At 32.7% G+C, this 25,997-nt stretch overlaps 1 protein-coding gene across 1 annotated transcript; it reads left to right on the forward strand.

Moving 5' to 3' along the window:
- On the forward strand, positions 1–25,189 carry LOC123533740 (uncharacterized). Its single transcript, XM_045315572.2, has 3 exons — positions 1–1,421; positions 21,260–21,382; positions 23,046–25,189. Exons 1-2 carry the CDS (start codon positions 664–666, stop codon positions 21,345–21,347), a joined length of 846 nt encoding a protein of 281 aa, XP_045171507.1. The 5' UTR covers positions 1–663; the 3' UTR covers positions 21,348–21,382; positions 23,046–25,189.
- Positions 25,190–25,997: the final 808 nt, after the last annotated feature.

Here is a 25,997-nt window from a genome sequence, read left to right on the forward strand (position 1 = left end):
TGCGATAAAAGCTTTGCAACAAAAAGCAAATATGTACGCTCGCTGTTTGAGCGCGTGCTTTAGTGATTAAATCTTAGTGGTTATTCGTACGAGAGGCATTTAATTATCTACACTTTTTGTTTTAGTCAGTACAACTATTCGAGCGATTCGGAAGTCATACAGTATGAGGTTTTTGCTTTATCATTTTAAGCACTTCACTTTTAACTATATATAAGACAAAATATGACTCGTTATTAAAATGGGATAATAACGGATCTATAATTGGAATCGGATACGTATAAAAGAGCATCGAAAATCATTTCAGCTGTTGTTAGGAAAAAATTCTCACAACAGCGGCAATCGCTTTAGCAGTGATCGCTTACTAACAGATACGCTGCAAAAGATACGATATTAAAATACATATATAATTTAAATGCATTAAAATGTTTAATATTTTAATCTTATTTTGGATATCTTAACAAATATGGATTTGAAATGAAGTTCTATTAGGTTGGTGTTATTGTTACTGGAAAATTTAGAAAGACAAACACTGGATTTATAGAAAGAAACTGACAAAATAAAATTATATTGCTAGTTAATATTTAAATATTTTGACGAAATAAATAATGACTGTTAAAACTGTAAAATGTCAGCGTGAATTCAAACTTTCAAAATGATTGTAAAATGGGTGAAATTTTACAGCAAATGCTTGGCTTTCTTCTGATAACTTTGCTCCTAGCGAACTGTGATAGTTTCCCGCAGATAAGTGACCGCAACTTGCGGAGTGAAAATAAAAAGGAAAACTTGATGATTGAAGAAATTCTTGGCGAAGTAGGTAATCGGGTAGCGGCTATCAAAAGGGAGAAAAATGAAAATGTGTTCGAAAAGCTGGGGAATGGACAGATAACTGGTGCTAATTTAAAAGCTCGAAATACTTTAAAACATAACCTTGAAAAAGTGTTCCGGGTAATCAGAGGTTTCACCGAAAAAACTATAGCTAATATGTTAAAATATTATTTAAATAATAAAAGAAAACATCAAATAACGAACATCGAAAACTCCGATGTGATATTGGGAGATAGCAAAAGTATTCAAATAATGCAAACTAATCTAACGACGGACATTGCAGTTGCAAAGCCGTCGGTGACAAAATATACGGGCGTTAGCAAAAAATCTGAAAACAAATTTAGTGTAGACACTATCAAAATGCCATCGCCGGCAGAATCAAAAGTGGACCGATGGCTTCCTGGACTACGGAATTTCCGACGGCGGCGGTCGTTTTTCTCGGATTTAGGAATAGGACTTGAATCGGCTTTTGAAAACGATGAAACAGACGTTGTATTTGGTGCTCACACATCCCCCTGTGATTATGCCGACAGACATTATTGTTTAAATGGCGGCACATGTGTTTTTCTTGGAGCACTAGAGATGAAAACTTGCCGGTGAGTATGTTTGCTTTGTAAATATACTTGAGCAATTATCGGGAAAAGCAATTACATTTGTTAAACTAATATGGTTTCTATTGTAAGTGAGAATTGAACAGATTCATTCTCATACAGCATTATGTCGAAATAACCTGTATGCTCGTATTAACTTTTGGTAACATTATTTGGTATTAACTTGCACGTTCAATAGCAATAACAACTATTCAACTTAAATATGATCAAACTATTGTTCTTTTTCTCGGAAAATTATTTCAGTTTCTTATTATCTGTTTTTGAAGAGTTCCAAAACTAATAATCGTATGATGTCTAAAATAGCGGTAGAGCGATAGGTCTGCGTTTAATAGAATCTATCTGTATAGTAAGTAATTAAGACCTCTTTAATAGAGAAAAAACAGTACTGGCACTTGTCAATGCTTACGCTATATTGTTTACACAGTAACAAGACTGGGTCAGGGTAATTGCAATATTAGATAAGAACATCTTACAAATATTCTGATAAAATATATTGTAGTAAGGGTCTGGATCTTTGGATCGTTTACACTTAAAATAGGTTTCCAGATAAGCAAAGCGGCATTTCTAAACAAACACATATAGCTAATTTCTATCAAGAATTTAAACCAATATCTGTTCCCGTTTATTTTTCAAGAGCTTTTTTGTGTGTTTCATTCGATCGACTTTTTGATAAATAGGTCTACAACATTATATGATTGCATCTGAGAAACTGCTTATGAAAATCGGTGTTTTGACCACATTCGGCATCAATGGATATAGAATTACAAGTACTGTAATATATTAACGCATGAAAACACAGGAAAAACAAAAAAAAGTAAGATATAAGGAAAACATTGCTATATCTCTTAGGACCTCTTTGAGACGTATTTGCTGACAGATTATATGTTATGGAAAGATATGAGAAGTAGTTGTTTATAATATGTTTTTTTTTTTCATTCTAAACTAAAAAGCATTGTCAAAGGTGCCAAAGTTAAAGTAAACTGTCTTAGTTATATAGCTTTATATAAACGATCGTTTAGTACGAATTCCTTCATTGTGTATTGATAAATATTGTAGGACAGTTTTTTATTGCCGAAGCAATCCGGGTTCAATTCCCGAATCAGACATGTTTCTTTTTCTTGATTTAGCATTTTAAAAAACTGTTTGGAAATAGAAATTTATGTTCTAATATACATGATATGATCAAACTTCAATTTTAAGGAAAGGCCATTTGAAGTCAAATTCTTGAACGCAGTCCTTTTAAAAAATAAAACTATTTATCAAGTTTGTTTTTTTTTCAAGTCAAGTTGTCTTGATAAGTAGCTATTGGTGTAAAGTCAACATGTTTAGTGCACCATCCAAAACTGAGACCCACAAAAAACGCAAGAAACAAAAATACCCAAACTAGAGTAATTTCATTTTTATGATGAATATTGTGCAAATATTGTTAATCAGTACATTCCACGAAGGTACATTTGATAAACTATGAGTCATAGATGTGATTAAGTATAAGCATTTTCTCCCCCAAAAATATAAAGAGAAAGTATTTACTGTTGAAAAAAAAAAGATAAAAAGACCGACTGTAGTCTAATTATATGCGAACATGTTATGAAATTAATTACAGTCTCCTGGGTATATTAGACGATTATTTGTAAATACTAGAGACTACCTTTAAAATTAACACGAGAGCCCGATTATAGATATGTTTTTAGAAGTTGATGCTATTCTCTACTCAGTTATTATTATATAATTATTATATTATTACAGCGTAAATGCAATAAAGCACAAGTGCCGCAGACGCTTTTGTATAAGAGACGTTGTTATGATGATATTTTTACAAAAGACTATGACTCATTAAACATTTATAAATTGCCAAGGTAAATAACTTATATAATAAGTGAAGGTAATAAAATTTATGCTTTCCATATTTTGCAGTTGTTTAAAAACATTTCATCCTGATTTAGTTTTTGCTATAGGTTATGCACTTTTAATGTTAAATACAATTTTGATAAATTATATTAAATATAAATATTACACAATCTGCTTAAAGTCTTAACTTATTGCCATATATGTCGATAACTACTTATAGAATATCCGACAATATCTATATTTAGTAACGGTATATATAAATAGTAACGGTAAACCATACGGACAGAAGAAATGATGCAGTTTTTTGTCGATAGCCGCTCACAACATATTTGTTTGTTCTTGAATATTGCTTTTCATCTACGTATAAAAAGACACTTTTAATATCGCGTATATTATATATGATAACCGTTTCATCTTTCTTTATGTACGTATTTGGTTAATTACTAAAATGTGACTATTCGCATTCAACAGTGACCTGAGCACTTAAAATATTTTGCTAGTTACATAAACAAACAATCAACATCGTACAAACAACAAGTCATACAATAAACTAGGTCACTACTAACTGAAGTAATAAGAAAATATAAATGATTTTATCATTTATATTTTTTGGACAATCTGGTTTACGTGTATCCAAATAGCTTATGTCAGACTACTGTTTCTAAAATATTTTCCTCTAAACATATTCAAAGAACATTTGGATTTGAATAGAGAAGAGTCATGCCTGCAAGCTAGGTAGCTGAAAGTGCCAGACAAGGTTTGATTATTCACGACGAGGTCCTATAGTTTATACAGATGTTATTTTCGTCTTTGTTTTGACAGATATATGATGAATTGTTTTAAAGCAAAACCACACAGAACCATTACATACCGACAGACAAAGACTCAGTGCTCCCAAGCAGAAAAAAACAGTTTCTTTCTATAGTTTGTTAAACGTTTTTACCCATCGTCGTTTTACAAGAACAGTCATATCCTTAATTACAGTATCTTCGTCGTACATCAACGCCATACAGCATTTAAAACGTAAGATAGAACACACAAATGCCATTCCAGTATGAATTATAAGAGACTGCATATGTTATGTACTTGCATAAATATCTTTAAAATTAATTATGTTTCGTACCAATGACCACACACAGTACTAAAATGCTTTTCATTTTTATTACTATCTAAAATCTTTAAAGTACTAAGAAACAATTAAAGTCGGTACATCTGAATAAACTGTGCTTAAGTCTTTATCGAAAATACACTAACGTATACATCAAAATAATGTTACACAGCCGATGGTATATTTAGAATTCTGCTGACCATAGGACATGATACAACGTGTTGTCTAATCTCACTTTGACATTTATACATAGCTTGATAGAATATTAAAATTTTGAGCATTTTAGCTTGAATACCAACAAGTTTTGATATTTTGCCGGTTAAGGTTCTCACATTTCAAATAAACGCTTTATGCTTTGGTGAACGTACTTGCAGGCATTCATATTATCCCCTTATGATTCAACCAGCCTCATGCATTCCAGTATAAAAATACGTATGCAATATCTGCAATTTTCATTGAGTTATTAATGTAGTCGTTTGACATTCATAACTTAAGTTTTAATCTCAAAATGTAATAACAATTGCAAACAGTTGACATTTCCTGTAACATTCATTCGTAGCAAGCAAGTTTTTTTTAGCAATTAATTAAATTGAATTCAATTAACATAGCACGTTAAGTATGTTCCACGCTAATCAAAATCATTTCCATTGACTGTCTCACAGGCTGTCATATATTTATTTTTTTTTTAAATCATTTTTTTTTCTTTTAAATTTTAGTTCTAGACAGTATAGCCAGTCTCTTGTAATCTAACATTTTTTTTCTCATAGAAAATCTCCGGATAGATGGGCTTTTGAGTCGTTTGAAATTATTACATTGAAATAAAATACATATTTTCTTATTGTTTATTACTATCAGCCTAGTGGCTAGACTGATAATCTTACAATAACTTCTCAGATTTTCCAGAGTAGACTTGTTTTTAACTCCATGAAGGTGCATTGAAATAAAATGTGAAGCATTTGTTTCGTCAATCTAGTGACTACTCCAAAAACCAGGATTCGTGTTGACTATTATTCATAGGCAACCAGTCATAAATCGACGATTTTCCAGGAAATAATTACGAGTAACGGAAAATATCTTACAAACAGTAGTACCAGTGTACGGACTATCATCTGAGTAATGCTGCTAACTACTCTGTCTGTTTATTTGCAAGTGTGTCAAAATACTTGCACGAATGTTTGACATGCTGCTAATGAGGTCAAAGGCTGAGAATATGCTATATATTTGTAACGATTGATATGTTTGTAGGTAATGAAACCATAGCAAAGTACGCATTGTCTCTTGAGCGAAGAATAGGACTGCATTAATCGTTCTGATAGTGACTATTCTTACAGACACAGTGAGGTTTTTTGTTTTAAAAGACCAACTCTATGGTACACATTCTTAAATATAAAAAATAACACCGATATGCATTGGACTGTATGTAAATTATCAGTCAGCTATTGTACTAACATACAGTGTAGTCTGTGACGTACAAGTTTGGTCACATACTGAGAAATGTACTCTGTCAAGCATAGATATTTGAGTAAACAATGTAACAGCTCTTCTGAAGTTTTCACGTATTTTATAAAATTATTGATACATGTTACATGTGATCTTTCAGTTTTTATATTCGTGATTTTTATAAAACAAATGTTTAAAGAGCTCTAGAGAATAGTTAAAAAACACTGAAAAAAAATCATAACGTGTGCAACCTCTGATAAACTTTTGCAAATTCATGTTTACTACCACTATGAGTTATGATTATTTTCTATGAGTGATTGCTGAAAAAAGCAAAAATATTTCTTTTATAAGTCGACCCCAAGCGCTTCCCTGGAGACACGACTATAATCATAGTAATTGCAACTACGAAAACAAGGGATTGGAACCAGCGTATACACTGCAATTCCACTTATATTTATTAAAAAAGTTCAAAACCCCATTTCCGAATACGCCCAAGTAATGCGACAGAACAGAGGGAAACCTATTTCTGCGATATCATTTATTCATTTATTATCATTTTCATAAAATAGGCCAATTTATCATATAAACAAACCCATTATCTTTCTTTTTTTTTGGAACATTTATGCTATTTTTGTTGGCAATTCGTGACTAATCTCCTCAATTCAGCTACGTCTGATATCATCTTCTTTAATGGTTTTATTACTTTCTAACAAGCCGATTTATATCATCGTTGCAAATCCTGGAGTAAAGCCTAAGTCTGCTAAATATGCGATGACTTAAAATAATGATGTTTTGCCAACACTTTTCAACGCGCAGTCACGGTTATCCGGTTCCCAACGAAGGGGGTGCTTTCTGTAGTGCGATAGCTTCTATATAATTTAATTTTAATTAGAGAAAGTTTACTTTCATTTTTGGCCCTGCTCCAGTAGTTCATCCGTGACTGACCATAGACTGATCCCCGGTATTACATAAACACTTAAAAACTTGTAAATGGTAAAAATATATGCACTATATAGATGTCCGCTTCGGAAAAATGTAAAGGGCACCATCAAAATATCTTCAAAACTAGGGTGCATAATAATACGTTTATATGTATTGTTGAAGAAGCACCACAAAGGAATTTTATATGTAGCAATAGCGTTTCTGCAATCAACAATTGGCACTTTTCACCGTGTGAATAACTTTCTTTAAAGAGAATACTTAATTTTGTAATTAAACCCTTGATGCAGTTACTTCTTTATTTCTAATTAAATGTTTTCACCAATATCTTGAATTCACAGTGAAAGTTCCTATTTAGTATATTTATTATAATATTCTTGTATGAATCATTTAAATAAACTATACACTACAAGCCGCGGTTTCTAAACCACGCAATAGGCCCGAATTTCACGCAAAATCTTAAGTAATTAGTTAAGTCTGTTATTTTAAAATACGTTATTGTTATTTAATGTTGATTTTTTTCTATAACAGTATATTTATAGCTAAATTATACTATGGTTAATTGTATTTATCTGCAGTGAATATTTCAGTCACGCAAATATGACAGTTCTATTTAAGCACGATATAGCAAACTTAAGTATTTGTTTAAGAATATTTCTTATTTCTATATTTTTTTCTGTAAAAATCAGAATTGTTGTGTTTTGATCTACGAATAAGTCATATATGATGGTTCTAATATAGACGAAAAAGTCAACATTGAAGACGCTTAAAGGGCAAAACAAGCGTTTGAAATAACAGTCTTAGCTATGCAATTACTTAAGCGTTTTTTTTTTCTTTCTTTTTTTTTTTTTTTTTTTTTTTTTTTAAGTTAGGGCCAGTGACCTCTTCAGTAGCTTAATAGCTTTATATTCTTGAACATTATTAATTTACTTAGAACGATATATATCAGAGAGTAATATGATGTTTCCCAACAATTACTTAACATACTTATAGCCGCGAAAATAGTCTTCCACTAAGATTCTTGTATATCTCACATGCATTATTACTTCCTTTTAATACATGCAGTCTAGATATTTGCCACTGTTACTCCAAAGCAGTGTTGAACTTAGAAATATTATGCAGATAAGCAAAGTCGTACACATAAGCCAGTTTACTATTATTATCCCTGCAGAAACTCACCAAAACAAAACTGAACAGTCAACAGAAAAAAAAAATGAAATAAATAAAAAAAATGAAATAAAAGACCCCAGCACTGTACAAAATTAAACGTTAGCGTAGAATGGATGGCATCACTACAAAAAAAAGCCAAAAAGCCAAGAGTTACAGTTAGCTGATAAGTTTATCCAGTTACAGGAACGTTTGGTGCGCTTGAGTGCAACTTTGTTAGTTATAGCTTAACATGCATGCAATAAAAGTTCCATACTCTAAAATGTCAGTAAACATCTTTATAATAATTAATAACGTTTAGGCAATTTGAGCATTAAAAATAGAAACAGTTTCATCAGAACAGACAATTTTATTCCCATTTCCGCGTTAAGCACACAAACAATGCATTTGTAAGCAATAAATTATATTGTTTCAGTTCCGATGAAATGCTGTTATCGTTAACAGTGATGGCGAGAAAAAGATCATAAAAGTTAATGAAAGAGCCAAGCCGATATATAACTAAACCACAGACGTGTAGTAAGGCATTCCATATGTTTCATAACGGAAATGTTAAGACATGTATTACTACGATATTACTACAGTAACGTGAAGGTTACTAATAATGTTTGTTTATATCCTGTAATTTATAGCTTTCTCGTATGGGAAGTCTATTCAATGTCTCAGAATAGGAGTCGTGATAGATGTTGCAAACTTGGATCTTCTTTCTATTTACAAGAAAGAGGTCTTTGTATTAATTGATATGCCTACATTTACAATCATTAGTTTTCTTATGATAGACTGTTTCATTTGCAAGAAAGTGGTCTGTGTATTAATTGATATGTCTACTTTTAACATCATTAGTTTCTACTCTTTTTGGTCTAGTTTAGACTGACATTTTTTGCAGAAGATTCAGTTTGCTTGCAAATATGAGCGTGTATGTTATGACGATTTTGACCTGTTTACTCGCAGTGTTGCAAACAGTATGGCTTTTGGGAAACTGACGCATACAATTCTCTGTAGGCTCGTTAATGATAAAATATCATTTGCGCAAACATGTATAACTAGAGGTTACAATTATGCAGATTAAATAGTAATAAAATATTTTCGCTATTAAGCATACTCCAATGCAATGAGGCAGAGCAGAGGAACTATTCTAAATATCAATACATAAATTATTCATTAAAAAATCATTACCATTACAACAATATTTTTGTATAAAATCCTATTATATACACTTGTTTTTAATTTGTTAGTTTCAGTATCAAATTATCTGTGAATTTCAGTTGTCAATGAACAAAAGCATCTTCATATGGCAGATTTAGTTTATACTAATTTATTTTAGGCCGATTGTGAAACAAGTTCTAGAACTTATATTAATCGCTCTCGACGGAATCCATCGCCACGAGGGTATAAGAGAAGAGGCCAGTTCCCCCTTGTAATGCTGAGCGCCAAGCAAGGGAGCTATTGGTACCATTTTTCACGTCTTTGGTATGACGCGGCTGGGGATCGAACCAACAACCTCCCGCACTCGAAGAGGACGCTCTACCACTATAGGCTACCGATTGAGAAGAGCCTCTATATGTTTCTGATTATATGTTACAAAATGGTTTGCATTTGTTAGAAAAAATGCCATAAAAGTACTGTTAATCACTTCATGATTCTGTAAAGTTATGCCCATACCAAATATAAATGATAAGGGTCTTGAGTTAGATACAAAACAATGGGTCTGAAGTCGTTCGTCCTGAACCTCTGTTTCAAATGAAGTTGGTAATTACTTGCATTGCCAGAATCAAGTACACTGCCCGCCGATCCACAACTGAAATACTGCTCCAAACCGGCGCTAAACCCGAACGAGAAAATAGTGAATTGATATTTATAGGACGCCGGCTTAGTTCATGAAACTATCTTTCGCTTGTTAAAATTGCTTAGTATGCAAGGGTGCAACCTTGTTGGCAATAGAAACATCTATTCAATGAAATATCCGTATGCATTTTTCTGCATGTAGATGTATCTTAACACTTTAGTAATAATCAGTAAGATGTGTGTTTCAATACTTATCCCAGCGTAAAACATACAAACAATGCATTTACAAATAATAAACTGCACTGTTCGTCATAAACAATAACGGTGAGAAAAAAGCTCGTAAACGAAAATGAAAGAGCAAAACTGGGATATTTCGGAAATATAAGTAAACCACAGACCTCTGCAAAATGCAAACTATTTGCTGTTAGGTGTTCCAGATGTTTCATTACTCTTACTACACTATGCGAATTGTTAATTACAGCGAACAGTACAAGTTACTAGTTTTGTAGTAAATAAATTAGGTCATAAAATAATTTGGAACAAATTGTTACAAATGGATTTTTTTCATTTTAGGCTTGTTTATATGTTTAGTTTTAGAATGGCAGAGACAGTGGGAGTGGGGGAAGTGGTGATATTGTCACACAATTTTACGTACTATGCTTCGTTTACTGTACTACAACTTTCAAGTTTAGGAAATACAAACAAAAATGCAAGTATGCAATCATAGAAACTGAACAACGGCTTCTATAGGCTATTATGCGGTTGCTTAATTTCACAGAAAATGAAGGTACACACTGTAACTAATCAAGATTTGAGCCGCGCCATGAGAAAACCAACATAGTGCATTTGCGACCAGCATTGATCAAATTCCGTGCTGTTCGCTTTCAAAGCCTACTGCAATTAAAGAAACCGATAGCGAACAGCACGGATGCGCAGGCTGGTTTGGATCAATGCTGGTCGCAAATGCACTTTTTTTGGTTTTCTCATGGCGCGGCTCATTTATTAAGAAACAGACTAATACTCATTACTCTATATATTACCTGTAGGTTCTGATTAAACCTTTTTGTACCAATAAACAAGTTTACAAACTCACGCAAAAATCATGCGTCGGACACGCTGCTTTTTGGCATAACACAGATATTGTAATTACGACAACACAGCGAAAAATTATACCGTGTATAGACTGAAATGAAAGTTTCATCTGAGGAAATGGAAAATAATATTAGAATATTTGATAAAACAACTCATTATTTATACAAGATGAGAATTAAGTCATAGAAAATGCTTTCTGAAGATACTCAATTTCTTTGTAAAACATACATTTAAATTTGCAACGTTCATTATTTCACACATGAAATTTCTTGCTAGCATAAAACTGCTGAACGTGTATAAACAGAAATATTCTCGCGCTACCCCTTTTTATATATGCGCTTTCCTTCACAAAGCGTAAACGTACAACGGCCCCATAACGGAAAATTCAAAAGGAAATTACTTCAACGTGATAAAACATTTCATAGACATTTAATGACGTTGATGGACACGTTTTTCATTTTTTAGATTTTAAAAAGTTTTATGCTAGAATAGCAACCTTGCATATCAAGGACTATCTTCGTCAACCTATTCAAGTTGGCATTATTTAGTCTAAATTAGCGTCAGCGCATGTTTATTTTGTGTCATAGCATCTTTAGAATCCTTCGTAATACGTTGATTCCCTCACCCTGCCGAGCTCGGGCACCAACCAGACCTTCGGGATTCTGCAGATGTTATAACACGAAAAAAAAAAAAACATGCATTATCCCCACAGTTGGTTTTAGCGAAGTTCGTCAGTAAGTTAATATACTTGCGTAGCTGTTACGTGCGCTCGAGTGCAATTTGGTTGGCAGTAGTAGAATGCAGATCATAATATTCCTAATGTTTGAATGCCTATTAAAATATTTGTTGTAATTAATTGCAAGGAATTAAGTTGAACATTAACAAAATAGCAACATACTGTTTTATACACATTCCCTCGTAGAATATACAAGCAATGCATTTGGACGTAATAAACTGCATTGTTTCAATGCAAATAAAACGCAGTTTTGTCGTAAATCAAGACGGCGCGGAGAAGGTTATAAACACAAATGAAAGAATAAGATTGAAAAATCTTTTATATGCCCACTGCTTGGAGATACTATTTTATCAGTCTTTTGCGTATTTTTCCTTGTTTTCTGTTTCAATTTGTGAGATTACCTTTCATTTTATACATAAATACAACAAACTCTAAGATAAAAAGGAGAGTTTTGATATATACAAAATACCTCGCTAAGTCTTTAACTTATCATAGAACACGATTTCAGTAGGTTTTTTTCTGTTAAGTGTATAGCCATTTTGAACACAAAAAGACTATAAAAATGCTATGGAATGTTATAATACTTTCAGAATATCATTGTTAGTTGAGCATCGACAATGTCCTGTAAACTTAGAGAAAAATGCGTATAAATAGATATTATTCATTGTTAAAAATTCATACATGGAATAATACAAATTTTGCCATCAAATTGACACTTTTAAAGATACCTACAAATTTAAAAAAAGTTTCTACAACAATCTACAGTGCTTTAGAAAGAGGATAACAATTTCGAAAGCAGTTTTTATCACCAGCGCATTTACTAATGTTTATGAAATATGTCAAACCTCTTTTCAAAACACACCCAAGATCAGGGAGGAACATATTTTCAGAGAATGAATTATTTATTTATACAATCCTTTTCAAATAATGAAATCACTCTATACTATAAATAAACATATTATCTTTTAATTTTAGAAGCTGGTTTCCTATTTTTGTAGGAAATTCGTGACTAATCTCCCCTATTCAAAATTGCCTGATATCATCTTTCTAAATAGTTTTATTACATGCTAACAATCCTCTCTATATCCGCAAAGAAAATCTTGAAGCGGGGACTCAGTCAGGTATATATCACATGGATTAAAATAATGATGTTTTCGCCAATATCTTTCAGAGCGTTCACTGATATTTAGACAGACAATTTGATAGTTTATTTTTGAATTAAATACTTTAGATATTAAAGCCCCATGTATTAAAGAATAGCAAAATCTAAAGGAGATCCTCTGTAAATAAAATCTGTGAACATATCCTTTGGATGCACAGTGGATCTTTCGAAGCATAGAACACATATAGTAAAATAACAGAAGACTCGGTCTGATTAAGTCTGTTCATGAGAGGTTATGAAATATGCAACACCCTTCTAAGCATGGAACACAACTAAGTGAATAAACAGCAGAGTCTGACAGTGTTTGGTCGAGTGTGTTCACGAACAGTAATGAAATGTTCAACACTCCGCAAACTCTATAATACAGACATTTTGTAAGAACTCCATTATGCTAAAGGACTATCAAAGAGTTATCAGCGAAAAGTAATTGTAACCACCGGTAAACACTTATTTGGCATTTATTTTTATATATTATTACAACTGATTACAACGTGTAAATATGTGTTTTTTTTGTGTAAATATAATATCAAAATGTACTTTATTTTCAAAAAATGTATACCCGACCATTCTTATTTCTATTGAAATGTAAATTTAGGAATACTGAAGAGCTTTTTAAGAATATATTTTTATACATTTTATAGATACAATGTGTTAGATGACTGTTTATTTAAAATACACTCGTAAATTTTCCGCTGTAATACCTAGTACGTTTTTTATTTAGAACTAATAAAGAACAACTATAAAATGAAAATAAAAATGTCAGATCTTGTTTATAGCTTCACCTATTGTACTCAAGAGTGTACTAGAATAGATATATCGTAAAACGATAGGTTTATGGGATTTTATAACGACGGCACACAAACGCAGTACAATCAAATTTCGCTTACACATCGTGTTATCTCCGCCGTTGAAAATCCTAACTTATGTCGATGTGACTAAACACGAAATAAAACGAACAATAATGTTGCTATGGTGGAGGGATATATAACAAAGATTCTTGTGACACTGAATCATAAATGTAGATATGAGTTCTGCGATTACTTGCATCCAGTCTGAAATAATATAAAGGATCTTACGTTAATATCTATTCAAGACTGCTTTGGTCAAATGAATTACAAGCTTCAATGTACATGAAATGGTGGTTTCATTATAATCATATATGCCAAACGCTATTTAGTTTATAATATGGCTCGAGAACAGTTCTTAAATAGGACCTACGTGGGATGAAAAAAGGGAATATAATTCTTTTTATCTGCATTATATTCTCAACATTTGTAAACATCTTTGTAATACTTACTTTTTTTCGGCAATTTATGTTTAAGAAATAGCATCCATTTCCTTAAAAACGTATGGTTTTATATTCTGTTTCTGCAGAGCATACAAATAATGCATTTGGAAGTAATAAACTTCATTGTTTCAATGCCGATAAAACTGTTAATCATTAACAGTGATGGTGAGAAAGAGATCATTAATTTTAATGAAAGAGCAACACGGGAATATTTCCAAAACACGAATATATCTACAGATGCAGAATATTTTCCGTTAAATGTTTGAGAAACGTTTAGATCCGTTGTCTACCATACTCTACGCTCTGCAATATATTGCTCGAAAACTTTCATTGAAGTAGTATATGTATTGTACCTTCTTTTTCTAGATATACGCTCTCTTATTAAATTATTTTGGAAAAAAAAAAACAAGCCGATTTCATTCCTGTGTAATCGATTAAAAATTTTAAGCAAAAGGCGCATTTGTTTCTGCTTAATTTGTGTGAAGCAATCGTTCTAGCAGCGGCTCTTTTACAATGCAATATTTTCTTCTTTTTATGGGAATCGGGGGAGAATTTATATCGCATGTTTTTTTCGACTTTTTAGCAGTTATTGTATTCTTGGCTCTATATTTTTGGTATTATCAGATATAAATTGGCACTTAGATTTATCCACTGGCCTTCTGAAACTGCTGAATGACTTTCTCATCTGAAAGAACCCATTTATATGCAGGCAATTTTAACCCTCATCATGCTGGACACGCCTGATTCTGCCTTTGCGACCAGTAAAGTCTGATTATGACCTGCACTGTTCGCCATTCAGTCAGTATATCTTTTTGGTATGCACCCATTTTAACAGTTAATGGCACTGTCCAAACTGAAAGATGGACAGGTTCATTATAGAAATTTTACGTACAAATTTATTAATGTATCATATTTTTGATAGTGTTGCATTGTTCGGCGTCTTCTAAAAGAGAATATTCAATGGCTTTGGACTGACATCAGAACATTAGTATAAATCATCAATTGATTTATGCATTAATTCATTTGTAACTGGCAATACTAACCATTGTCTCTTTTGACTTGTGTCGTGTAACAAAACTATAATAAGTGATAGATATATTATGATGAATAGCTTGGTATTACATTCTCTTGGTTGGTGTATAAAATACTCTGTCCAATATCCTTTCCCATTAATGCCACTGAACTATACGATGAATAGCTCCGGCTACATTTTTAGCGCCATATGCTTCCAGGAATGAACTCGTCTTTATGTATTTATTTCCAAAATTGAGCAGACACTTTTATGAACAAGAAACAAAAACAGGCATAAATAGAAAAAATGGCAATTACCTAATATTGAGTAAAGAAGTGCTTGCTCACTTTGAAACTGACATACAAGGGCCTCCGTAGAAGAGTGGTAACGGTCGTTTACTCCGAATCACTTGCCCCTCACCTATGTGGGTTCGAAGTCTGATTATGGCGTAAAATTCTTCAGTTGAGGAATATACGGAAGGTCGGTGGTTCTACACAGGTGTCCGACCATGTCTGAAACAATGCCAGGGGGGCATCAGGGCTCTTCCTCTGTCATCGAAAGCTGGAAAAGTCGCCATTTGACCTAAATTGTGTCGGTGCTTCTCTAAACTCAACAAATTGAAGTTGACACGTATGGTATTGCAAATGACATATTGATTTCCGAGTTTCAAAAGCATAAAGTAGATACATTGCAGTTTATTTCAGAAGCAAGCTAAGTAGAAACAATAACAAGGTCAAAAAGCTTAAAAACAGCAGGAAGTAATACGATGATCTATTTAGTTACTTTCCCGGGAGTTTTTAAACATTCTACTCGAAGTCATTTAGGCATTTCCCACACCCTCGTGGTGTCTTATTCAAATTCAGCATGAGTTTGAAAACATAACAAATGAACCTATAGTACTGAACTGACCGCAATGCTACCCAATTCTGTAAGAAGAAAATGTTGAAAACACAGGTTTTTTAGAGCATGGTGTTCGTACAATGGGAATTTAAGCAGGAGAAGGCAAGTTGATATGAAAAGTAGTACTTATCTCAAAGTGCTATAGTTCCATAAAATGTATGAAATATTTTGGTTGCGAAATATACCATTGTTAATTAAGTTATGGACGACGGGCGTCAGTCTAGGGAAACTTGATAATGCACTTCTGAACGCAATGAGTACTGATGATTATTTTAAAAAAAAGAAGATACAAAATGTATAAGCAAATTTAAAGTAGATTTTGATAAAGCAATTAGCTACAGAAGAAAGAGATTTTATATGAAATACAACTGTGAGGTTCAAACGCCTCATCTCTGATTTCTCTAGCATTCGTAGATTGCCGGAATCGTATACGGGGTATTATCCTTAATCAGACAGAAAATACCGCTTGTTACAGAGGAAAGTTCTAACTAAATTAGGAAGTCACCATACATTATTTGGTAAAAAATGTTCACATTCCAAAAGTTTGCTAAAAGCACGTGTAAAAAATACGCTTAACTTCATGGGGTTTTCAAGAACGAAAATACAATTGTTGGAAGTAGAATCCGGAAATAAATCAAACATTCAAAAAAATACAGGAAATGATTTGTTTTGGACAATCAGTAGAGTTAATATTGTGAATTGTATTTCGGATGCGACCTATTACCATTCAAGATAAAAAAAGGTTTATTTTTATTTGTCTTGCCTCCAGCAATTTTTTAACAGGATATTTTTGTATTATTTAATATAATACATTTCAAGCAAGTCATTATTATCACTTTAATAATGAATTTACACTCATTGTCTCACCTGCATACACATTATATTTGAAGACAACCATATGGATGAATTACTTTTACTATCTCAAACTTTTTCCACTGTAAATTTCAATCATTTTGGTACATTTAAAGCTTATAATTTCCATTTTAACTTTATCTGTCGGTGTAATCTAATTCAATTTACTGTATGTTTAATATATTATAACAGAAATATTTCCCTGTAAAATCGTTTAAGTTATAAAAAATGCGTTATTTTCGAAATATTTTTTAGAGGAAAAGTATATTTTATGCCATTAAATGTCATTACTTATTTTCAAAATGCAAAATGTCCCTTCTACCTTTTCGGAATATCTTTCGAATAAAGGATTATTTATATCTCAAATGCAAAATTCAATCAATCTGTGGCGTATTTTGTGCATCCAACAGTAGCTTAAATTATAAACTGTTTTGCATTTGAAACTCCATCCTATATAAAGTACTTTGTTCAAGCCTCAGCGTTACTTGATATTTTCAATTTGTTCACTTAATTACTGGTACAAAGTAGGACAATTTTTACGTTATGACTTAATTAGTACCGCACTCCTACACTGTTGTTACGAAAATAACCGAACTATTTCAGGAAATTGCTTAGACCGATTATCTTAGGCGATATGAATGAAACTTTATTCGTGAAACTGTAAAAACAAAAGCAACATTGCAACACTGGCTTATGTCTGGACTTAACTGGAATAGCACCAGGTCTTTTATACTGATTGCTTTCTAACATATCATTCTTTCTTTCATTTCTAGAAAAATGTGAGAGAGAGTTTATATTGGCTGAACTGAGTAATAAAAAGCAGTTTTTACAAATCTTATAAGATTTACAACAGTTATTCTGCGTAAAATTTGCAATTTGTAGAGAATTCTCTGTACTAAAAATTTCAAAGGTTTAATATAGAAGCTTAAAATTATCTCTGTTTTTCAAGAAATAACTATTTACGAGAGGCTCAGACTTATATTTGGACAACTACATGTTGCATTATTTCATATCATTATATCTTCTTGCGTTTATTTTTATATTATTTTAATTACATAAACGTTAATGCCTGTCTATTCACTGTATAGTGTGTGTGCTCAAAAAGGTTCCCATCTGGGTGGAAAGGAACAATTTAATTGTAGTAGACCCCACGGCAGGTATCATATTAACCTGCCAAGCATCAAACCTAGGACTATACTGCTGGAAACGGTACCGACTTGAGTAAATCACCAAGTAGTGATCATTGGTCGGGATATCAGCCGCTACCATTACAACTTGCTAACCAGTAAGCAATTGAATCGTTGATAATTTTTATATATTTTTTTAGAAGAGAAACTTAAAATAATTCCGTCTATTACCATCCGTATCCTAAATGAACTAACAACATTAAGTGGTCATATTTACAGTTCGCATAGGAATGGTATCCAAGTTTCAAAATATATTTTTCTTTGTTGTACTACATTTTGTTTATGTTTCATCTTTACTAGGACTCATCTGAATGTATATTTTAATTAATATGTATCTATTCTTAGTAACAAAGTATCATCATCCCACAATATTTTATACGTTCTATTTTTGTTTCCTCTTAGAACCGACAATTTTGCCGGTAGGTGTTAAAGCCATCAAAAGTCTATACCGTTGGGTTATAATTAGTTCCAAACGATGCATGACAAGAAAATAACGTAGTTAGAAATAACTTCTTAACAAGTGAATGAAGTAATTAACATTTAACAGTTTCCGTGCATGTGTAAGATATTACTTCCTAAAACCCAAAGAAATTTGTGATCTTTGTGTGTATTCTAAAATTAATTATGTGATTTAATGCACGATGACGCGCTTGTGAGCCTGGATTTGAAAGGCATTGCACTCCTAATTATGCACAACTTAACAGCGTTTTCGGATGTAAAGTCGATTTGGTACCAATAAATTATAAATGATATAGAACAGTTTGCAACAAATTGTTTTATAATTCTCTATCCTTTGAAGCGTGCGCCAATATTCGATCATTTTTCAGAAGGGTTATTTTAAAATATTATTGCCCTTGAAAAGCCACCAGAGGCGGTCTTGATAGGTTAAAAACAGATGAACTTGTAAGAAGGTGTTTTTTTAAACAGTTGCATTTGTGACATAAAAAGACATTTTGCAATTTAGCCATTTGAAACATTTCTTCAGGCAAGACAACACGTGTTCACTTGCAATCATTCATAATAAAAAATAAATCCATAATTTGAAGATGTTTTAGCAATCATCATCAGGTCAAATTCCGAATGAGTACTGTTATGTTAACCCGTATTCACATGCACGATTATATATGAGCCGTGCCGTGGGAAAACCAACATAGTGTGTTTGCGACCAGCATGGATCCAGACCAGCCTGCACATCCGCGCAGTCTGGTCAGGATCCATGCTGTTCGCCTTCAAAGCCTATTGCGAGAAACTGTTAGCGAACAGCATGGATCCTGACCAGACAAAGCCTATTGCGAGAAACTGTTAGCGAACAGCATGGATCCTGACCAGACTGCGCGGATGCAAACGCAAACGCACTATGTTGGTTTTCTCATGGCACGGATCATATAAAGTACATTTTTAATTCTCAAGAGAATCATTCTAATGTAAACATTGTGTGAGCTATTTTAAAACTCAACATTTTTAATGTTGACGAAGACAAAGACGAAGGCTCCATGAGTTGATGAAAGGATAGATAGACACGGTCTAAATATTTTTTTATAGGATAAAGAAGAAATTTGAAGCGCTCGGCTCGGCTGAGAAAATAAAATCTGTTTACATTTTTTACAGCTCATCTTCAATACTGCGAATGTTCGTAAGCTTTTCATCGATCTTATTGATTGAGTCATTGAGGAACCGCAGTACCTAACAATATGATTTAATTGCCTTTGAGATTAGAATATCTGACGCAAATATGAAGGGTGATAATGTACCACCCCACAGTACTTTAATTAAAACAATACACTATACGATTACGTCTGCTGCTGAAAACCAAGTAACTTTTTTGTTTGTTTGTTTGTTTGTTTTGGGTTTAACGCCGTTTTTCAACAGTATTTCAGTCATGTAACGGCGGGCAGTTAACCTAACCAGTGTTCCTGGATTCTGTACCAGTACAAACCTGTTCTCCGCAAGTAACTGCCAACTTCCCCACATGAATTATCAGAGGTGGAGGACTAATGATTTCAGACACAATGTCGTTTATCAAATAGTCACGGAGAACATACGCCTCGCCCGAGGATCGAACTCGCGACCCAGAGGTCCGTAGACCAACGCTCTTACCTACTGAGCTAAGCGGGCGGGCTGAAAACCAAGTAACAGTAAAAGAATATGGCCGAGAACATTTTCATAAATACCATACAAACGATTATTTATTTACGAGCTGTTCTTTTAGGGAAGTCGTCACATGAAAGGCTTGTTCTGCGTAAATCAGTTTGAAAGCATCATAGTGGGAATAGTATATGTAGAGAATATTAGGTTACTGTCTTATAAGTTTAAAATATTTAGGCAAGTCGAAAAAAAATGTGTAATAAAGTCTATGGAAAGATCCTTTGGAAGCATAGAACGCAACCAATCAACATAACAACTCGGTTTGATTGTTTGTTTTGGGTTTAACCCATTTTTTACTGAAGTATTGCAGTTATGTAACGAAGGGCAGTTAACCTAAACAGTATTCCTGGAATCTGTACCAGTACAAATATTTTCTCCGCAAGTAACTGCCAACTTCCCCAAATGAATCAGAGGTAGAGGAAGTTCAGTTTCAAGTCAGATACTTATCCACAACAATCAAACCAATTGGGTCAGAAAATAAATCGTTTCCTCAACGATTTTAATTACATAACGGTCTTTACAAGATGAAATATACATTGATCCTCAAATGCAGAAAGGTCCGGTTTATGCGTTCCCTGTATGTAAAAATATCCTGTGGTATTTTTATTTTGCAAATACAGACGTGAAGGTGTCACATATAACCAGTACTTGCTGTTGAAAGCGATGAAAATAGCTTCATGTTTTTTTTTTACTGTAATCATTTTAGATGTATCACTCGCTCTTTGTAACTTGTAAAAAGTCGCTAATTTTATACTTACACTAAGTTCAAAGACAAAATACCCGATAAAGTAGGAACAACCAGACATTGCTTTCTATTATTACTCCAGTCTTGAAAGAATTAACTCTTACCACATAATTATGTGCTAACTTTTGGTTTTTGGAAATATTTCCTTGGATATATCTATTTGCCCTTCATGTTCAATTTTGAGCCTACAACTCGGGTCATGACTGAGGTTATCGTTCATAATTGTGCACGTTTGGGTAGATGATTATCATGAAAAGGAAATATTACATACCTTGATTAAGTGTCTAAAATAAGAACGTTGTTCGAAACGCCTATGTGCTTATATTCGGGTAAATTGGGCATATTAGTATTTTGCTCTAGTATGAACTTTAAGAATTACAAGTCACCATTTGCAAGAAGGATATTTATTTATATTTTCAGGTGCAAGATCGGATACACGGGTCTTCGATGTGAAATGATTAACCAGGAGTTCCTATTAGCTCTCCTTTCAGACGAGTTCTTTGGTTAAACCATGTATTCATGCATGGTTCCGAGTTCAAACGGGTAAGGCAATTTCTGAACAGAACATCTCCTCTGGATAATAAATCTGATAATAAACGCATGTTTTAAGGTTGTTGCCCCGAAATTACAATTGGCATTTTCCATTCCATTAAGTAAACTCTGTATGCGATTTCGGCATTATCCTGTTGCAAAAATGTTATGCCCGAATGATGCCGAAATAGCAGACGAAAGTACATAATCACACGGAACATGTTCATTGCCATTACGGGTCAACTACGTTAAAACGAGTATTTCGTATCATTAGGAATAAAGTTTGAAGAACACTGAAATTTCAGTACTCACACAACTATGTTTTAAAGTGGTATATGCAATAGGGCGAAATGATCATGTATAAACGGGCAGTATCAAGCCTTATCCTCAAATACCTTTTTCTGTAAGACTTGGTTCGAAGTTGTTCGTTTGCTGTTGCGTATTTGTAGATGTTGCCTTAACGTACTACTACATGTTGTTACACGCAACCACTTGGCACAAAATAGAGAGAGCACATATCTTAGGATATAGGAGTCGTGCGATCGATCCATGGGCGATTCGTATGTTCTCCTTGTAACTTTTTAGAGGACAGTGTGTCTAAAATCATTCGTTTCTGCCTCGGTTTTATGAAGACGTGTTAGGTTAAGATCATACACATTACAGTGCTCAATTTATTTATTATCTAACGACTATTTTGTTTTACGGGATATATTATATCGTGTTCAGTCAATACTTATTGTAAATTAACCGTTGATAATGAGTAATACCTGCACAAACACAATCATAAGCATTCCATCGCTCAATTTATAAAATAAACAACACGGGATAGTAAATTTACAATAAATAAACAAACATGCTGCTATTTGAAGCAACGCTTTTACGCTGCGGATCACACTACTTCTGCCAATGAAAACAAGTATGCTCTTTCTGAGAGGGGTGTCTATTATTTCTTGAATTTATTAAATGCAAAATAATGTCAACATTCTTGTTTTGTGGGATTTTGGAAGGAAAACCTGTTGTTGGTGTTTCACAAACACAGCTGTTTGCGCGGTATTTGCGTCTTTCAACTCATTTACCAAAAAAAAAAAAAAAAAAAAAAAAAAAGGATAAAACATTTAGATTCTCACCGATATTGTGATAATGGAATAGAATATATAAAGTCAATTCTTGGCTATTTATAGAATCTCTTTAAATCCACACAACACTCGTGTACATTATGGAACATGCTTGTGACAGACATTTATAACTTACTTTTAGCAGTTGAAATGATAAAAGATAGACGAGTATGATTTCAAGAAACGCTTTTTCGGGACGAGCCTTGAAAATGTTTTGAGATAGATTTTGATATAAGCGAGTTTCAAATGTATTTTATGAAATAAGCAAATTATTACATTTGTATTTATTAAAACATCAGCTTTAATATAATATCTAATTGTCTGTTTTACTTCTTGTAAACACGATAGATGTAAATAAGGTCGCAGATGATAGTAGTTGATTTTTTTACAATTTGAGGAAGTATTTGATGTTATAACAGTATTAAAAGTCAAAAGTCTTTTCATGAACGGAAATAAAAAGAAATATGATATAGTTTTAAGTGCTGCGGATAAACAGTTGATTTCGTTCAAAATAAAGTCATTACTGGTACATAATAGTAAGTATTTTTATAATTTTTCAGGTACATGACATGTTGTGGAAGCCACCTGAGTATTGGAGCATCATCTTTTTCAACTAGAACTACTGGTATAATGGCAAGCGACTTCATACGGAGATGTTTCTCGGTGTTTCAAAGCTTAACTTTCATTTCTTGTATCAATTGTGTTATAAAAACTTTGTCAAGCAAAGTTGAAAAGTTGCACGATGCCTTTAGTGTAAGGACATTCTCAACTATGATGAAACAGGTTGTATTTGGCGTAATATGTACACATACTTTCGTGTTGCTGTAAAGATCGAGTCAACTTAACTTGAAATGTTTTTAAACGATCACCAAATGTACGCATTGGAATAACAAACCCTCGAATATAGACTAACATTTACTGAGAGTCTGTCATGGCCTTAAGGATTTAGTAGTATCTAAAATTGTCTTTATCTTTACTAGCATTAATCGGTAACCTTTAATTTGGTAAAACAAGACATTTCATCTTTGTTTTCAAAATGGCATGTAGGAAATAATCACTTCAAACTGTTTTTATACAAAAACACTAAATTTTGTCAAGTTGATTATACCCTAGAGATTTATGGGGTTTTATTCTTAATACTGACAGTAATCAGTGACATATATAACGAACAAAATGTTATCTTATGAAATGTTCAGTCTGGAAATATTTAAAAAATGTCAAGCTAATTACGTCATTGATTTGAATATTTTCTTCTTTTGATTTGTAATACACCGGTTTTAATACATGATTTAGTTATCTCTTTCATAAGTATTGTTTTCTGGAGATTAAATGATATACGATTAAGATTGTGTCAATAGAATAACAGAAGTGCAAACTTAAAAACATACAAGCCCTTGGAAAGTATCGCCGATGATGTAATATTTGTTGTGAATGATACGGATTGACATTTATGATTGTATATGTGGTCAAATGTATTGTTACAAGGAAATAATAAATATCTAAGAAATTGCTGGTGACATTTAGAAAGAAGTCAGACGTGTAATTTGAGGTACATTATTTATTGCTGATATCTAGATAATCATGTATTTTTTCATTTTTGTTTAAGTTATATTTGTACCTTAATAATTAAGGTACCGAAATCAATATATTCTGTCTGTCAGAGCATTATTTAAGTTTTGTAAGCAAAATAAGATGGACTCTCAAATATCTAAACACCTAAAACTTAACATATTCTTATTTCAAATTATCCTGTTTTGATTACCATTAGCAGAAATTGTTTGATCTAATATTCTCAATTCAGCAATTCAGTCTTGCTAGCGAGTTACAACTTGAAAATGTATTAAGAAGTTGTTTTGATGGTATTTATCCTTACCCTGCTTAATTTCTAAAATGGACTGGTCCACAATTCAATTTGGGCAATACCATTTATTATTCAAAGGGATGTTTACTGAAAATTTACTGACTGAACAGCGAGCAGTGCAGACCATGATCAAACTTCACGGATGTGCAGGCTGATCTTGGACTACACTGGTCACAAAGGCAGATCACTTACCGCCAGCAGGCTAAAGGTTAAACAATTTTTTGGAAACAAATGTTTTCTATTTTAAAGACAGCTAAAATCTAACAAACCAAGGCGGTGCTAATTTAATGTTTGATTATATGATAGAAGTACTTTTTATGAACATGAAAATAATGTAGGATTTCCTTTCACTTATGTAGGAATCTTAAGTAAATGTTAAAAATGAAGACAGTACTTTTTACATTTCTATCAGAAGCAGACCTTGCAACTATAAGAGAGATATATACTTAATGGAGTGAGTGGTATGCTGAATTTGTTTAGACTGCTTAATAAAATTAGAGCAAGAAGCTGCTGTTACTATTTTAACAAATTACGATTTTATGTGTCGTACTGTTATTCTTCTTGATTTCAATACGACATATAAAAATATATCAACATCACATTGTTTGTGTCATGTGACTAATATTTGGGTCATTAGGTGTTAATATATATATCTTTCGTTGTGTTTTCTTTTTTATGAAGACTATTGTTAAATTTCATTTATAAATAAAAATATTCCGTCAAAGGTATTTGACATATTTTGTAAAGGGAATACGTGTATGTTAACAAGACCATGGTGTAATTGTTTTATTTAATATGTATATATGATACAAATTGATCAATAAATAATTGTTGGTAACTTTTTCCAAGACTTTCTTGTTTGTTTCCGTTGCATTAAACATCGTCAAACAACGGTATTGTAATCGTCACAGCCACCACTTAAAGACATATTTTTCAATTAAAGTGGCTTATAACAATTTAGAGTTACGGAAAGTCAGTGGTTCTACCCAGGTGCCCGCCCATGATGAAGGGCACCTGGGGTCTTCCTCCACAATCACAAACAAGGTGGACAATCGCCGCAGAAGCAGTCCTAAAACAGCACGATTAATCACTGAAAAAAATAAAACGTTGATAAAATATAGATCTATTGATGTTTTTAACAGAAAAGATTTTCTGTATTCCTTGTCCTTGCTAACTTGTCGTTAGTGATTAGCTGTATGTATGAAAGGTGAAGGTCGCGTAACAATTATTTACCACATTAGTGTTATATATACAGTCGAATATCGTTACCTCGATATCGGTTAGCTCGATACTCCGGTTAGCACGATGTATTTTAGTCGGTCCCGTTTTTTCGCTATATATTCTAATGTAATTATTTATCATTACCTCGATATGATTAGCTCGATATTTTGTTTAGCTCGATGAGATTTTTCAGTCCCGTCAACTTACCTGTAATGTTTTTACACCTGGTTTCGTCGATATCACAACGTGTCAAAAAATATCCATGTTATTTGTTAGGTGCGAAAAGCAACCTATTGTTGTCCGGCGATGTATTTATCATAATAAAGTTAGTGTGTTTGTAATTTAATCTTTAATCCAGTTCAAATGTTAGGAAGTTTGCATTTAATTCCCAGTAATAAGTCTTATAAAACAGCGTGCAAGCGGGCAACTT

This window comes from Mercenaria mercenaria, chromosome 1, assembly GCF_021730395.1.
Source record: "Mercenaria mercenaria strain notata chromosome 1, MADL_Memer_1, whole genome shotgun sequence".
NCBI lineage: Eukaryota > Metazoa > Mollusca > Bivalvia > Venerida > Veneridae > Mercenaria > Mercenaria mercenaria.